The sequence below is a fragment of the Crocuta crocuta genome, unplaced genomic scaffold (assembly GCF_008692635.1).
Source record: "Crocuta crocuta isolate KB4526 unplaced genomic scaffold, BGI_CrCroc_1.0 scaffold216, whole genome shotgun sequence".
NCBI lineage: Eukaryota > Metazoa > Chordata > Mammalia > Carnivora > Hyaenidae > Crocuta > Crocuta crocuta.
Window position 1 is genome coordinate 1,897,289 of NW_027531504.1, and position 18,619 is coordinate 1,915,907.

At 34.5% G+C, this 18,619-nt stretch overlaps 1 protein-coding gene across 1 annotated transcript in view; it reads right to left on the reverse strand.

Moving 5' to 3' along the window:
- The window catches only part of SCYL2 (SCY1 like pseudokinase 2), a 64,376-nt gene that overhangs the window by 11,382 nt on the left and 34,375 nt on the right, over positions 1 to 18,619 (reverse strand). The window contains exons 5-12 of the mRNA XM_077772174.1: positions 14,990 to 15,139; positions 13,223 to 13,444; positions 12,655 to 12,771; positions 11,969 to 12,094; positions 10,977 to 11,153; positions 9,090 to 9,212; positions 4,066 to 4,179; positions 919 to 1,051 (exon numbers count right to left, since the gene is read on the reverse strand). Coding sequence (XP_077628300.1) covers positions 919 to 1,051; positions 4,066 to 4,179; positions 9,090 to 9,212; positions 10,977 to 11,153; positions 11,969 to 12,094; positions 12,655 to 12,771; positions 13,223 to 13,444; positions 14,990 to 15,139 — 1,162 coding nt within the window. The remainder of the gene's footprint in view (positions 1 to 918; positions 1,052 to 4,065; positions 4,180 to 9,089; positions 9,213 to 10,976; positions 11,154 to 11,968; positions 12,095 to 12,654; positions 12,772 to 13,222; positions 13,445 to 14,989; positions 15,140 to 18,619) is intronic.

An 18,619-nucleotide genomic window follows, 5' to 3' on the forward strand; every position in this document is an offset into this window, starting at 1 on the left:
CCATTCCTACAAATATTTACTGAGGGCTTTCTATAGACCAGGCACTATAGCAGGTGTTAAAAATACACAGCAGAGTAATTTGGTTTGTCTTCAAAATTAACAAACTTTAAATTTAGTAAAACTAAACTTGCTAATGTCTTTGTGATATTACAATTATGTTCGTTTCCATTGGTATAGCAGACCCAGCATTTCCAGATTGGACTATCAAAACTGTAACTATTTATATAAACAATTTCAGTTTCTTGACAGAGTAATCTGGTAAGTATGCTGATAGAACAGACTGTGCTGTAAGGCTAATATGCTTCATCAGCACATCACTTAGCTGTGAAACATACTGGTTAAGATTTAAGCATATATAAATTAAAAACCAGCTCTACTGCTTTTCAGTTGTGTTATCTTGAATAACCTACTTTAACCCTGGGCCTCAGGGTTACATACTGTAAAACAGAAATAACAGTAGCTTTCTCACTGGAATTTGGAGAGGACAAATTTACATACTGTACATACTGTAAAACAGAAATAACTAGCTTTCTCACTGGAATCTGGAGAGGACAAAAGAGGTAATTCAGAGAAAATACTCAATACAGTGCCTCTTACAAACTGGCTACCAAATACAAATATTACTATTAAGACTGGTATCAGCATTTCAAGTAGCTTTGTTTGCCTCTCTTAACAGGTAACATTTTATAGGGAAAACTTCATGCTATCATGGTATTTGCAAAGCTAGGATTTCCAAATGTCTAATTTGCTAAAATTAACACAAAGAAAAGTTATATCATGGTATTTATCCCATCATTCTTCAATTACTGAATGCTATATACTTGAAAAGAGGATACAAAGGTTTTTTAATTTGGAAAATTCACTTGCATGACTATGAAACAATAAAGTAACATCAAATAACATTAAGTTTTCAGCTACCTAAAATTCCCATGAGGACTGCGGGTTCCTTGGATGGAATTTGTTGTAAGAAGGGCAGGATATCATCAAGTACAAACCACTTATCCAAGTATTCCAAAATCTTTCCTAAGCACACTAATGAATTTACACGAACCTATTAAAAGAGGTAAATTGCATTAGTCACTTAAAGTCTTTGCAAACTAGAACAAAATGTTTAAGTATAAATTTAATCTTCATATAGATTTCTTAAAATCTCCAGAATAAAAGTAGGTTTAAAAGCTCTTATCCTTTATTAGCAAAGGAAATCCATGTATTTACTAACACCCCTGGACTTGTTTCAGGAAGAATTTATGATTGCTTTAACCAGGACACCAGTTAGCTAAAAGTAAGGAATGACTTCAATTTTGTATTCTTTTAAATGAAGTGATTAGGACTTGAGAAGCTTTACTATATATGTGTTTATTAACAATTTCTCTTTAGGGACATCTGAATCATAAAAAGGACTATATTCTCCTACCAAGTGATCAGTTTTACTAGGCTTCTAGTACTTTTCTCTAACTCAGGTTTAATTCATTCTTAAATATTTCAACAACATGTGAAAATTATCTATACCCTACCTAAAGTTTTCTACTTCTAAATCTATCTTTAATAGAGATATTAAAATCTAATACTTAGAAATTCTTTAATCAAAATTCTATCTATATTTGCTTGACTATTTTGATAAATATTTCACACCCTATTGTTTTTAGCTTGAATTTGTTACGATAACAACTACTTAGTACTAACTACTACTTCAAGGAGAAAAAAAGAGACAAACCAAAAAAACAAAAACAAAAACCCACATCAGACTGTTCAGAAAACTGGTGGTTGCCAGAGGGGAGGTGGTGGGGAGTTGAGTGAATTAAAGGAGATTAAGAGTATACTTATTGTGATGAGCACTGAGTAATGTATAGATTGTTGAATCATTATATTGTACACCTGAAACTAACATAACACTGCACATTAATTGTATTTCAATTTTTAAAAAGAATAAAATCAATAAAATTCCAGTTAAAAAAGTTAACTAAAAAAACAGAAAATAATTTAGCTGGTTAAAAAAAAACACCATATTTCTATAAGAGAGATGGGAAATATTCTGAAAAATAACATACAATTGTTTTCTGAAATTCAAACATAAGGGATTATTACAAATTCAAAAAAGACAGCTAAGGTCTTAATTTGCTCTTAGAATCAGTATTATAAAAGGAATTGTTGCATTCTTTATGTGTGTGTATGTATAGGTTCTAGAGAACCTAGCAGTACTAGTTAACTTTTATTTTTATTTTTAATAAAAAATATTAGTCATGTAGGTCATAAAAAAAGAGAGCTCTTATTTTACCTACTTCTGTGTAAAATTTATTTTTCTTTATTTTCAGGAAACACTATTAAAACACAATTCTAACTTAGGACTCACATTTTAGGAATTTCCAGTTAGAATCTTTTAACCTTATGTCTATGAATGCAATTCAGGAATTCACATTTGCCCCTCTGAAGGCAGGAGCACCATACATGGTCTATACATGCAAATCCTTTCCAGAGTTACTACTCCAGATGCATTCATTATAATTCTTTGTAAACATGCTTTTACGGGCTCAGTTGGCATCTTAAAATGAGATATAAACATCCCCAGGCATTAATACAGATCATTTAAGCATCCATGCTTCCCACCTCATACATACTTAGAACTGAACTAGAACATGTACTTTGACAAAATGTATGCTAAAATAAATGTATGCTGCCATAAAATAAAAGTGTGACTTAAATGATTTTTTTCTTTTCATTATTCTTTTATAAGATTTGATTTTTTATTTTACTTTAATTTCTACACTCAATATGGGGCTCAATTTTACAACCCCAAGTTCAAAAGTCCCATATTCTACCGACTAAGCCAGGCCAGGTACTCCCAGATTTTGAAAAAGCATTTTGAAAATGAAATTTTAGCGGTGCCTGGGTAGCTCAGTTGGTTAAGTGTCTGACTTCAGCTCAGTTCATGATCTCACAGTTCTTAGGTTTGAGTCCCAAATCGGGCTCTGTGCTGACAGTTGAGAGCCTGGAGCCTGCTTACAATTCTGTATCTCCCTCTCTGCCCCTCCCCTGCTCGTGCGCTGTCTCTATCTCTCAAAAATAAATAAAGCATTTAAAAAAGTGAAATTTTAAGCTGTATATTACTTCACCTATTTTGAAAATTCAATCAAAAAATTTAGAGAATTTCAGAGAAAGGAACTGAATTTCAAGTCTTTTTATATTGATGAAGAAAAAGACTCAGAGGGGTATAGTAACTTGCCCAGTGGCACAAGATGGTTAGTAGCAGAGCCAGAATAAGAACTCTGGTTTTCTGACTTCATTTCTCATTTTGGTAAACAATGATACTTTTTCCTATTTTTGTGTTGTTTTCTATCTCAGAACCATTAGAACAAAAAAAATAAGCTAATAAAATGGATTACATAAATCATGTCATTTTAATAAAGTAAAATCATGTTATTTAAATTGCTTTTGCCTAGAATTCCATTAAGCTACAAATGCTTATATTTATTGAAATTCACATTTCACCTAATAAAGATGGATGAAACAATGCAAAATTACATATTAGGGAAAACTAAAGCTATTGTTCACTTTTTGTTTTTTTACTCCTCACTACAGTACTATATTATATAGATTACCTACAGCCAAGATGAAATATATGAACAAACCACAAAAGGGTTATTTAGGGGTACCTTGAGCATCTGACTCTTGGTTTCAGCTTAGGTCATGATCTCATGGTCCTTGAGTTTGAGCCCTACGTCAGGCTCCATGATGACGGTGCAGAGCCTGCTTGATATTCTCCTTCTCTCCCTTTTTCTCTCCCTCTGTCTTTCCCCCTCCATTCCCCTCACACAAATGCTCTCTCTCTGTCTCTCTCAAAATAAATGAAATAAACTTAAAAAAAAAATAAGTAAAGGTTGGTGAAGTTAACGCACTGACAGTGTGGAGCCTGCTTGGGATTCTTCCTCACTTTGTCCCTCCTCTCTATTTCTCTCTTTCTCAAAATAAATAAATGAACATTCTTTAAAAGGGTTATTTAATAATTAAAAAATCATTTAAAACAATGAGAAGTGAAATAAAAGCAAAAATTAATATATAATTACTTACAGCAAGGGACGACGTCTGTAGACATGCATTTTTAATTCTTGGTATCAAAGCATTTTTCATGGATGGGTAGTCTATAAGATTTGCAAAGGTTGGAATGATGTTTAAACATAGTTCCTATCAAGAAAATACACTGATTCAATCTTAGAGAAAGATTCTCTTCACCCTTTCTCCCACATATTAAAACACATTTTGTATTTGCATAGCTAATTTGTCACATAGTCTGAAACTTTTATGTATGTTTTATCATTTGCTCCTTTCAACAACTATTTGAAAGAACAGCTGTCACTAATTTTCAATTTTACAGATGAGGAAAGAGACTCAAAAGGTCTTACTCAAGGGGTGTCTGGGTGGCTCTGTCAGTTCAGAGTCCAACTCTTGGTTTCAGCTCAGGTCATGAACTCGCAGTTTGTGACTTTGAGCACCACATCGGGCTCTGCTGCTGACATCGCAGAGCCTGCCTCAGATTCTCTCTCTCCCTCTGTCTGCCCCTCCTCCTGCTTATGCTCTCTTTCCCTCTCTCAAAATAAATAAAACTTTAAGAAAGAAATTAAAAAAAGACCTTACTCAAAATCATGCAAAGTCATATAACTAGCATATGGTAACAACATCCCTTGTTCTCATTCCTAATTTCTTTCCCTGATAACACAATTCATCAATTCATCATTTATTATTTAAAATGGGAACACCTAAGTTTTGCTCTCTTTCACAATGAAGATTAAGTACAAAGTAACATAAAACTATTTCTCTTAACTAAGGGATTTCTTAGCTGTTACATATATCCTTATCATAGAATAGAATACAAACATTTTCTTTAATGTATTTTAAAAGATTGTTTTATAATATTGGGGAGAAATACAGTAAGACACTATTAAGTAATCTCAGTTTTTAAAACATGTATGCATGTGTGTCTGTCTACAGGTTTAGGGAAAAAGACTCAAAGATAGATCTGGAAACTATGAGTATCTCTGAGAGAGGATTTTAATTTTCTTTATATGCTTAAGTGCTTCCAAATTCTGAAACTTAAGCAAGTATAACTCATAGAAACAGGAAAAGTTATTTAAAACATTGTTAACTAATGTTGACCATAATGTAAATAACTATAACTGGGAACTCTGAATGAGGCTAACAGAGGAAAAAGAGGACTAAATGAGATAAAATGGCTTGAGAACTAACTGGCTCAAGAACATATATCCCAAATACCTTCCTTATAAGAGCAGAATGTTCCTTGTAGCAAAGCATAGGAGAAGGATTACTAAAGGAAAATGGAGACATAAAAGTCTATCAGGGAAGGAGTGAGACAATATTTGGTATACTTAAAGACATTTATAGTTAACACACAGAAATGAATTAACTACTAAGAATCTGTTATCAAAATAATGGCCAAGTATTTTATTTGGTTCACTCCTATATATCCAAAAGGCAGCTAGTAAGAGTTGCATGTCTATATCCACTCGGAACTAGAATTAGTTAAGGGTGACATAACATGAGGATAAGAAGAACAAGCTACATTCAATGACGCCCATTTTCCAAAGATGGGCAAGAACAGGCAAGGGTGAGCAGTTCGTGAGACCTCTGTTACCAGAGAGGACCTCTGTCGGGAAGGTCAGCCTTTAATTCATCAGAGCAAGCGTACATGTGCACTATGCTGTATAACCTAGCAGTAGGTCACAAAGAGGCAAATTTTAAGTGATGTCTAAATCATTTAGCTACAAGAGGGGAGAGAGAGCTCTTTTCCAAGGAGGAAATATGATGAAGAACCTAAAAACAGGAGACTGAAACAAACCAAAACTCAAGGAAGTCATTAGCTCATTCTTAGGAACTTCTGCCTCTTAGTTTATACTTTACACTGGTGGTGGGGAGAGGAGAAACAACATAGTTTTTATGGTTCACATATACATTTCTATTCATGCCTCTAAGCACCCTAACTTTTGTAAATCATTTCCTACTTTCCCAAATATATTTCTGAACCTCCTTTAGCCTCTTAAATGTTTCTAATCAAACTTCATTTTAAAAATATCATTCCAGGGGTGCCTGGGTGGGTCTCAGCTGGTTGAGCATCTGACTCTTGATTGCAGCTCAGGTCATGATCCCAGGGTTGTGGAATGGAACCCCAAGTTGGGCTCCCCACTGAGCCGAGATTCTTTCCTTGTGCTTATGAGTGCTTATGATTCTCTCTCTCTCTCTCTCTTTCTCTCTCTCTCCCCCTCTCTCTCTCTTTCTCCCTCCCTCCCTCCGCCCTTCTCTCCACTTTGTGCTCTCTCTAAAAAAAAATTAAAATAAAATAAAAAATAGCACTCCAAAAATGAATTTCCAAAGTTACTTTCCATCATTCTACTTGCATGAAACTTGAAAAGACTTTTGTTTCTTGGGGAGCATGGGTGGCTCAGATGGTTAAGTGTCCAATTCTTGGTCTCGGCTCAGGTCATGATCTCATGGTTCGAGAGTTTGAGCCCCGTGCTGGACTCTATGCTGACAGCATGGAGCCTTCTTGGGATACTGTCTCCCTCTCTTTCTGCCCCTCCTCCCTTTATCTCTGCCCCTCTCTCTCAAAATAAATAAACATTAAAAAAAAAACAAACAACTTTTGTTTCTTGCTGTTATTCTAGTATTCTCCCAAAGATCAGATAGTCTTTTAACTTTAATAGACTCTTACCAAGCAATGCTGATGCTAATTAACTGGACTGGTGACTAAAAAATGATACAAGAAATGTGGGTTTCTGGGGCACCTGGGTGGCTCAGTCGGTTGGGCGGTCGACTTCAGCTCAGGTCATGATCTCACAGTTCGTGGGTTCAAGCCCCGCGTCAGGCTTTGTGCTGACTGCCAGCTCAGAGCTTGGAGCCTGTTTTGGTTTCTGTGACTCCCTGTCTCTGACCCTCCCCTGCTCACACTCTCTTTCTCTCTCTCTCTCTCTCTCAAAAATAAATAAAACATCTAGTTTGCATGCATAGGAGGATTAGGAGGAACTTAACAGAGGACCATGGGGGAGAAGAAGGGGAGAAATGGTGGGGGAAAGGGAGAGAGGCAAACCATGAGAGACTCTTGAATGCTGAGAACAAACTGAGGACTGATGGATGCGGGAGGAGAGCACTTGAGGGGATGAGCAGTGGGTGTTATATGGAAACCAACCTGACAATAAACTATTTGTAAAAAATAAACAAATAAATAAATAAATGAATAAATAAAAATAAATAAATAAATAAAATTCCGCAAAGCTGCACAGGTCAATTTGAATTAAATATTAACTATTTCAATAAATACTTATTGGCTGATGCGTATTGGCCAAATGAACCCCCTTATGAATAAAAATGAGCTTTCATGTCATTCAACCTTTTCTCTCCTTCTTAATCTCAATGAATATAAAACCAAGTTGGCTACACAGGGCCTGTGGGAATGTTTTAGGAAGCTATGATTCACAACTCTTTTGGAAAGGCCTAAAAAGTAAAAGTAAGTACTTCTTTGTCCCATGTCATTTGGACAAAAGCAGCATATCCTCACCTTTAAGAAGGCATGACTTTATATGGAAAAAATTTAACATCAACTTCACAACTTTGAATAAGCAAAAGAACTTAGACAAAGACTAAAATGAGTCAAAAAAGTGACCTTATATATGTGGTATTAGATTTGCATTATCTTTAGGTAATCTCTATACTCAACGTGGGGCTTGAACTCACACCCCAAGATCAAGAGTTGCATGTCTACTGACTGAGCCAGCCAGTCACATTAGGTATTAGGTTCACATTAGAAAAAAAAGACTTTGGTCAATAACCTTTAGAAATTAAAATTGTGTTTTTCTTCACTAGAATTTCTATACTGGCAAAGAAACTTTAAATATAAAATCATTTATGAAATGAGATATTCTTAACGTATTTTCCAAAGTAAAAAAAAAATTATACTTTTAACAGTAATCCAAAATTTTTTGCGAGACAGCCCCATAGAACCAAAATTTTAGTAACAAAGCTAAAGAACTAAGTTTGGCAAAGTACAACACGATGTTTTAACGTAACCTCTATGACACACAAAAACAGCTATAAATGCATTAGTAATGGTAACACTAAATTACTGTCTGGTTTTCTATCTACTTGCTACACAAATTACCTTCAGTATAGAAGGAACACTTAGAAAAGTAAGTTATCAAGCATGAAAGAAAATTAGGAATACGGGAATATCTACTTAATGTTTTCATTAAGAAAGGCATATGTATCTTTGACATTTTCATTTCTATGTTATTCATTCATTTAGGAAGAAGATATACAATGATCCAACTGTAATAAATCAAATCTTTCAAGATGACATTTTTAATAAATAAAAGCAATGGATCTTTTACTTCATTAATACACACATTTGTGGGGCACCTGGGTGGCTCAGTAGGTTAAGCATCTGACTTTGGCTTAGGTCATGATCTCACGGTTCGTGGGTTCGAGTCCTGCATCAGGCTCTATGCTGACAGCTAGCTCAGGGCCTGGAGCCTGTTTCAGATTCTGTGTCTCCCTCTCTCACTGGCCCTCCCCTGCTCATGCTGTCTCTCTCTCTCTCAGAAATAAATAAAAACATTAAAAAAAATTTTTTTTAAAGAGTCTGTTTAAAAAAAATACACATATCCGTCAATTGATTCTTTAAATTAGTTGGGAGCAGATACATTTTAGCAACAGTATATAATGCAATTTAAGGGATTAATAATATAGATCACTATTAAGTTTTATATAAAAGACTTTACAATTCAAACCCAAAATGTACTTTTTCTTTTGCCTTAAAAATCAAAATCATGGGGCGCCTGGGCGGCTCAGTCGGTTAGGCATCTGACTTTGGCTCAGGTCATGATCTCACGGTTCATGGGTTCAAGCCCCGTGTTGGGCTCTGTGCTGAAAGCTCAGAGCCTGGAGCCTGCTTCAGATTCTGTGTCTCCCTCTCTCTCTGACCCTCCCCTGCTCATGCTGTATCTCTCTCTCTCTCAGAAATAAAAAAACATTAAAAATTTTTTTTAAATCAAAATCATTATTAAAGAAAAAAAAATCAAATACTATACCTGGATCTGAATGGAAGGAGCTTCTAGTGCTCTGTAAACCATTGGTAGAACACTGTTCTTTATCTCATCAGGAGGAGTTTTGGTTAGTAGCAAGTCCATTTTTTGTAGGAAAATTAACAAAATCTGTGTAGAAAAAAGGAACAATGTATTAAAGTCTAGAATCTTTATAAGATTTCACATATGACAAAATTTAAAGTCTCTTCAAAAGGGTAAGTTCTGTATTTTGACACTCACCATGTTGCTAGCCTGAGGGCATGGAAGACAAAAACACACAAATCAAGTTTCTTAGGTTTCTTGAAGCACAATATTTAACATTTGCTCTCAGTTTAAACATTTAAGTGAAGACTAATTTCCTAACTCTCACGTATCTTCAGCAATACATTACTCACCCGTAAGTACCACTATCTGGATAGCCACTGGGTTAAAAAAAAAAAAAACCTGAGAGCAGCAAAGTCAGATATCCCAAAGAAGTAAATTTACTTCACTTCTAAGTTTAAGAGCAGAAGAAAGGGTACAGAAATGAAAAGTCTGTCAGGAAAAATTCTAAAAAGAAATATTTTCAATTGTCCCCAACCATTTGTTTTCTCACCTAGTTGCCATACATACCTAGATTATAAGGAACAAACGGCCCCATGTATTCATGCAGACCTACACTGAGTACTTCATGAGTGAACACATGGCTCCAACACTTTCACTCCTGACATACTGACCATGTTTGGGGAACTCTGCTTCAAAGCCTACAGTGCCCTCATCTGCCCTTTCTTAGCCATAGGAACTCTTGCTTCACCACCACAGACTTCCTTCTGTTCTCCTCCTTTTAAAGCAAGGACCACAAATAGCCTGTTATAAAACCATTAAATCACATAGCTGATGGTTTACTAATATGCTACTGTCACGTAGTGGCAGAAACATGTAGTAACATTTACTGTGTCTAGAAATTTCATTTAATCTCAACACCCCCTTTTGTTTCAAAAATGAGCAAAACAAAGGTTTTAAGAGACTAATGACTTGTCCAAGTCATACTTTTAGTAAGGATGAAGAAGGCCAGATTCAAACCCAGGTGTGTGCCCCTACTGCTCTTAAACCTAAGACTACCTTGGGGCGCCTGGGTGGTTCAGTCAGTTAAGTATCTGACTTCATCTCAGGTCATGATCTCACAGTTTGTTAGTTTGAGCCCTGCACTGGGATCTGGATCTGTGCTGAAAGCTCAGAGCCTGGAGCTGCTTTGTATTCTGTGTGTGTGTCTCTCTCTCTGCCCCTCCCCTACTCATGCTCTGTCTCTCTCTCTCTCTCTCAAAAATTAATAAACATTAAAAATTTTTTTATAAAAACCCAAGATATATATTATAATAGAGTTTACATGAGAGATTAATTACATTTTCACTTATAATACACACACATATTATTTCCATAGTGCTGTAAGCATTTTCCTTCTCCTGATAAAAACTATTTATCAGCAATAAAGAGAAACAACTGCCATAAATTATCTACAAACTAAAGACCCTAAATAACAAAAAAACCCCACCCAAAACCAAAAAACAAATACTTCAAAGTACAGAAGAAAAAGAAATACTTCTTTTCTAAAACCTGTAACTTTCAATAAGTCCAATAAGAACAGTATGTCAAATCTCAATATAATTTATTTTCTGAGGTGGTAACTTATGGACAGCTATCAACATTTACTTGCAAAGTTTAATTATAATTTTAGGAATGGTTCACTTGAAACCTATGCAAAATAGCTTCTGAGTAATGGAAAAGAAAGTCTTTATACTTACCTCATTTTTAAAAAAGTCACATATCCATTTCTTTTGTTTTCAATGATAGTCATCATTGACTAACATCATTAAGTAGCAGCAAATAAATAGGAAAGTGTATTTACATACATACCTGGATTGGCTCCTGTTGTTTAAAGACAGGGCCAAGTTCAGGTAGGATTAATTTCACATACTCTTCTTTGGTGCATTCTTCAGCAATCAGTAGAACATTGGGCAAAACAAAAGGTACCATATCAGGGTTTACAAATTCTGAAGTCAAACAAGGCAAAATTCTCTGCACAATGACACGCTGAAAGGCAAAAACGTTTTCAGAAATCTAAATTTGACTTCAGGTCTTTAGTATTAATCTTGAAACTACAGTCTAAAATGTCCAATTACTTTGGGGAAGATGACCATATAATTTCCTTCAGGAAACTTTCCCTCATTAAGTCTTCACTAATTTTTTTCTCCTCCTCATTACTTATGATTCATACCATACAATTTAAAAACTATTCTGTATTATTAATTGTTGTTTCACGTGTTTTGACTCTATCTACACTTAATGAAAGAACCCTGAGATCAAGAACAATATTTTATGTTTTCTCTTTATTCTCCATAGCATCTAAGTAAGGACTAACTAAACAAAGGGTACATAATCAAGGAGTATCAACAGATTAAACACTGGAGATATTTTTGCAGGGATCACCAGTTTTCCAACCACTGACTTCTATGGCATTCACCAACATTTTTTAGACTATATTACACTCATGATTTAATAAACCAGAGAGGGAGAGTTACAGGAAATGGAGAGGCTAGAATCAATACAGAAGTATCCCTTAACTGCTGGTGAGGCAATGATCTCCACAATGACAGCTTATGGACCTGTCTTCTGACATTTAATGTTCAAGCACTACCTTTCCACAGGTAGTATTCTTCTAATTTTTTAATCTAATTTTTTAGATTTTTTTGGACACCAAGAAAAAGGTCCACTAAATTTTCAGCTTCAGTACGTAGCCTTCTGTAGTCATTTATGCACCTAAGGCAAAAGTTCTATTTATTTCTCTGGAAGAGTTATTACGACAAATCAAAATCCTGTCTATAATAAAAAAGTGATCAACAACAAACCTTAGGCAGTTTTGGTAGAACTTTTGGCAGTCCTTTGAAAAACTGTGATTTCTGAAGATTATCTCTTTGGAATAAGGTATCAAAATACTGCAGTGTTACTGCACCAACATCATCAAAGAAGGGAATCTAAAAATAGGAAAATAAAATTATTTTGGTAAATATTAAAGTACTTCTCATACCTGAAACTGCCATAATAAAGTAAAAAAAGATATTTAGAAATATGTAGCAAAATGCTAAATATCACTTAATAGTCCTAATTATAAAAATCAAAATAAGGAATAACCAAATTTCTTTTCAAGTTCAAATTTTCAGTCAGTACCTGTGAATTCCCTAGGCTTTACATAACTAATAAATATTGAAAGATTAAATATCTTGAAGGCATAAAGAATACTATTAAAATCCATGCTTACATGAGTAAATTAGAAGGCTGTGAATTCTTCGGTTGTCCAGAATTTCTATACCTACATAACTGTTAAGAATCTAATTATTTGAAATCTTAATTTTATAGCAGAGCAATTATATACATAAATTATTTAACTGTTTCAAGATGAAAAGTTGCATATTTAACACATTTGAGAATACAGATGTTATCTGGGGCCTCTGACTAAATCTTGCTTTAGAAGCACTTAATCAACTTTAATTCCTGGTCTCTCCTCCACCTAAGGCAGGAATTCATGTGTACTCACCTTTGTCATTTGATCGGCATCTGGTCTTACAGTAGGAGTTACATTTAACAGTAGTTTAACATGTTCACGGACTTCCTCAGGTATATTTGAAAGTGAACTAGATCCTAAACGACTCAACTATTCAAAAGAGTAATAATATTAAATATGAATATAAAATATTCAAAAAGATAATGCATTTACAGTCAATAGTCTATTTAAAAAGCCTTTTTGAAGTTTATTCAAATATACATTTTAGACTGAACAAACTGCTAATTCTACTGTGGCAAGATCATTAAAACACTTATCTCCAATATGTGAAATTGTTTCTATTACTAAAACAAAATGCCCATCATTTTAGATCATATTTCAGTATTCATTCTAGTAAACAAATGCCACAATTAAAGTTGTGGTAACAAACTTTAATCCTCATTATTTATAGAATTACTTTTGTTAAGTTGATTTTATGCAAACTTAAAATATGAGACACTTCTCTCATTTTAGAGCATTTTCTGGACACATTTTTTTAAAATCAAAGAAACATCTAATGCATTTTTAATGCAAGCAAATACTTATATATAAGGCAAATTACCTGATCCAGCTGCCTACTAAAACTCTTGTAAATATCTTGCTTGTTAACTTCAAATATGGGTTTCCCTTTGTTAAATACAGCATACATGACAGTTCCTAAAGAGTACATATCACTGGCTGTTTCACAGCTCACAGAAAGTATGTATTCAGGAGCCAAATATTCAGGATTTGGAAGACACAATGATGGTAAATTTGGGTCCCATTCTTTACAAAGAAACTTAGGCTGTAAGAACACAGAAAAGGGATTACAAAGATTAAATATTTCAAATTAAAACAAACCACTATGAAGCAGTAGCAATCTAATTTTAAATTCATACTCAGTCATGCAAGTAAAAATACCACCACCTTTAATCCTGAAACTCCCAAATTCTCAAATCTGGAAAGGCCACTAAGCAAACTGAGATATATATATATATATATAAGAGCTCTTACATCTTTTGGATTATTGCACCTCTCTTCCAGAAGACAAATTATCACTATAAGATACAATATGAATATGAAAGGTATAGCAGCTTATGTTCTATGAGACATAGGCTTCAAGTTTTCTGGACTCAGGTTATTATCTGAAACCTTGTTCTTTCATTAACTAGCTGCGTGATTTAGTTATTAACAGGTTTAAAAGGTTATTGTAAGATTAAACAAATACATGGAAAAAAATGGATCTAACAAAGTGTCTGACCCACAGTATATACTCAACCAATACGAATTCTTTCTGCTTCCCTTAAAAGTGTTTACTTCAATTAAAAATCTATTTTAGATCAAATCATGATCCTCTTAACAACGATATAGATTAAAAACCTGAAATATTGCAGTGTTTTCCTAAGTATAAATAGGCAGATACCATAATCGCTAAGAAACAGGTGCTTTGGAACCAGAGAGACTGGGTTCAAATCCTGGCTCTAGCACTTAACCACCTGCCTAAACTTAGGCAGATTATTTTATTCTATGTGCCTAACCTACTCATCTATATTATTCCTATACCTCACTGACTATGGTTTAGTAAAATGCTTCAATAAGTGTTAGCTATTATTATCACTGCTACTGTTGTTATCATACCTATAGAAGATTCTGTAGTCCTGTATGTTGCGAAAACACTGCTACAGACTTACAATGTTTATTAGTGTATTTAATATTTAACATCCTAAGGAAAAAAAGCCTCCTTAACCCAACAGTTCTCAGATTTTTTTAACTCTAGTATCCTTTAGTCAAGTAACATTACTGTGGAATTAACAAGCTAAAGAATACTCTTAGGGGGCGCTTGGCTGGCTCAGTCGGTTAAGCATCCGACTTCAGCTCAGGTCATGATCTCACAGTTTGTGGGTTCGAGCCCTGCATCAGGCTCTGTGCTGATGGCTCAGCCTCTTTCAGATTCTGTGTCTCTCCCTCTCTCTCTGCCCCTTCCCCACTCATTCTCTGTCTCTCAAAACTGAATAAATGCTTAAAAATTTTTTAAAAAAAAGAATACTCTTAGGTAAAATGAACACTAGAAATTTCTATAAAGCTATACATTTAAACATACATTGTACCACATAGCCTATTTCTACACATTTATCAGGCTTGAAAATTCTCTAGTCCATTCCAGATGCATCACAAATTTCTATAGCTTTAAAAAAAATTAGAAGACTGGGACATCTGGCTGGCTCAGTCCTTAAAGCATGCGACTCGTGATCTCAGGGGTGTGAGTTCAATCAAGCCCCATGTTGGGTGTAGAGATTACTTAAAATAAAATCTTAAAAAAAAAAATTAGAAGATTTAAAACCTTCATTACCTCTTGTTCAGAAGGATTGGATGATGATACACAAAAATCAAAGCCCATTATTTTCCAGGCTCCACTTTTATTCAAAATTATATTTTCAGGTGTAATATTTCCATGGACCATTTTCACACTGCTATGCAAAAATGATAATCCTTCAGAAACCTATAAATGAAGTTGGGGGGGAAACTTTTATATTAATAAAACTCCTTTTAATTACAATAATAAAATGTCTCTTAAAAATCATAATTGCTGCTTCTCCCAACAAAATACCTTTGTTACATGCAGGTAACAATTAATTTCATCATAAATGCAAAAGAGGAGATATTCTCAGTTGCCACAACGATCTAATCATTAGTGAAAAAAAAACCATTTTTAAAACCAGAATATACTCTTTATTAAAGTTACTTTCTATACCCATATAATCAAAAGAAAATAATTTTTCTATCTGCTATCCAAATTTATTAAGTGCTTATGTTTGAAAAGTGAAGGAATCTTTGGTTCCCAAGATACAGATAGTAAATATCAAGGGGCACCTTTGTCAATTTTATTCTAATTCTTAATATTTTTATATACTTATACTTCATAATGAAGTTCAGTTTTTCTGAATAGTACTGTGCTCAGTTTTCAAATATTAATTGATGTTCACTTATTCTCAGACTGGATTAGTATCTGGTAATTTTTATATTTGTACCTGAGACTACCATGGAATCTGTTAACCAAAAATGAAGACTGGATTTCTGTTTCCAGAAGTAGATTTTGGCAAACTAAAGCTCCCTCACTTCTAGGACACCATTGCCCCTGGTTCCCTGAACTTCACTGGTCATTGCTTTTCAGTCTATTTATACTGCTGGTTCCTTCTTGGTACCCACACCTCCTGGACTCAATGTCTGGACATCTGAAGTTTCCATGTACTCTTTCTCAGTGTCTTCACACCTTTCCATCTATATGCTGGCTGCTCCAAAATTCTCTTCAGCTTGGGCCTCTTTTCTCAAGTCCAGACTTGATTATCTGACTGCCTTCTTGATTTCTCTCCCTTGAATGTTTTGCAAGCATCTCAATCTTAGAAGAATCTGAAACTGAGCTTCCCCTACAATTCAGTTTTCCCCTCCTATAGTCTCTTCCCTGTTATCAGTTAATGGACACTTCATTTTTCCATTTTTCAAAAACCTTTGAGTTATCCTGCACTACTCTATTTTTCTTATAGAGCAAAGCCATCCACAAATCCCAATACCTTTACTACTAAAATATATTTAGAATCTGATCCTGTCTACCACCTTCCCTACCTTAGACCATCATCATCTCCGGCCTGTATTACTATAACAGCCACCTACTTCACCTCTTTCTTTCTGCTCTTACTCTTCTACATAGTTTAACTCTCATAAGTAGCCACCATGACAAGTCATTTTCCTACTCAAAAGCTTCCAAAAGCCTTTCCTTTCTCTCAGAGTAAAATTCAAAGTATTTCTCTGGCTTGCAGGGCCTAACAGGACTTAGGTGCTCATAAACCCTCTGACCTTGTCTCCTACTACTCATCTTATTTATTCACCTCCACCACTCCAGGTATTTCACTACTCCTTGAACATGTCATGCATGATTCTGTCTCAGGCACTTTGCACTTGCTGTTCTTTCTGCCCAGACCATTCTTTCCCTACGTATCTATATGGTTCACTTCTTTGCTTTTTTTCAGGTCTTTACTCAAATGTCACCTTTTCAGTTATAGATTTCCTGACAACCTCCATCCAAAAGTGCAACCTTTCCCTCTGCATCCAAACTATCCTCTCTTCCCTCTTCACCTTTTTTTCCCACATGCACTTATCATAATCTAATGTACTATACATTAACTTATTTTATTGTCTCTTTTTCCCTATGAGAATGTAAGTTCTAAAAAGCAAGAATTTGTGTCTTTTTTTTCACTGCCATACTTTCAGCATCCAGAACTGTGCCATATAGCTATCCAATAAATAGTGCTTAATGATTTAATATGAAAATGAATTCTCTAAAAGAAACCCTTACAGTTTCAACATGAAGTCAACAGTACAGAATGTAAAGAGTGCTATTTTAGAAGATATGTGAATTCTTGTCCCCACTTCATTACTTACTAGCCTTGCAACTTTGAGCACATCACTGAGCCTATGTAGGTCCCAGATGGTAAATTAATTCAAATAATGGTATATTAACCTCTGAATAAATGTAGGAAATCATAAGACTCCATACCATTCCCAATTCCCATCCCCATAGTCAGTCAACATGACCTATTCTAACTCTGCATAACTTCACGTTATACCTCTAGTACTTCCTATGATTTTTGACCAAGACTTTTTAACTATCATTAACTATTTTTACCTGCAAGCACTACGTTAAGTACTTACAAATTAACACATTTGATTCTGAAAATAATCCTATAGGGTAAGAATTATTTCCCACATATTTTCCCTAACCTCAAGTTCCACTCTTCTAGCCTAACAGTTCTAAAATGGTTATTAGACCAGGTTATTTACTCTGCTTAAAATCCTCTAGTGTTCCCCATCACCAAAAAGATCTTTTTCTATCTTTTCAGTTTCATTTTTCATCACTCGTTGAGATATAATGTGCTACCTCTAACTGCCTAAATATTTACCCTGAGTGACTAGTATAATAAGCAATTAGTAACTTAAGATTTCTCAGATGAATGTTCTCCAGTTCTAACACATTTGAACCCATTAAATTCATATAAGATTTGCATTTTAAAAAATGCTTATTCCTCAAATATAATTTATAAAATATACAAAGTTTATCAAGTCTAGAAAAGTTTTCCTATGCATGTTTATTGTATATTTCAGGCACTAATTTCATAGATACTTTTATATAATTATCTCAGTTAATCTTTGGAACCATTTTATGGGGGAAAAAAGTTGAGATATTTACTACAAAGCTACAGTAATCAAAACAGTGTGGTATCGGCATAAAGACAGATATATAAGCCAATGAAACAGAATAGTATATATAGTCAAATGATTTTTGACAAAGGTACGAAGACCATTCAATGGGGAAAGGATGGAAGTTTCAACAAAGGGTGCTGGGAAAATTGAATCGCCATAGTCAAAACAATGAGGTTGGACCTTACCTTAAACCATATGTAAAAATCAACGCAAAATAAATCAAAGCCCTAAACATAAGACCAAAACTACAGAACTCTTAGAAATAAACAGGGGGATGGCACAAAAACAAACACATAGACCAACGGAATAGAATAGAGAACTCAGAACTGGACCCACAAACGTATGGTCAACTAATCTTTGACAAAGCGGGAAAGTGTATACAATGGAAAAAAGACAGCCTCTTTAACAGGTGGTACTGGGAAAACTAAACAGCAACATGTAGAAGAATGAAAACTACTAGTTCATTTCCTCACACCACACACAAAAATAAACTCAAAATGGATAAAGGACCTGAATGTGAGACAGGAAACCATCAAAACCCTAGAGAATAAATCAGGAAACAACCTCCTTGGCCTCAACCGCAGCAATTTCGTACTTGACATCATCCCCAAAGGCAAGGGAATCAAGAGCAAAAATGAACTATTGGGACCTAATCAAGATAAAAAGCTTCTGTCCGGCAAAGGAAACAATCCATAAAACTAATAGGCAACAAAGATACCGAGTG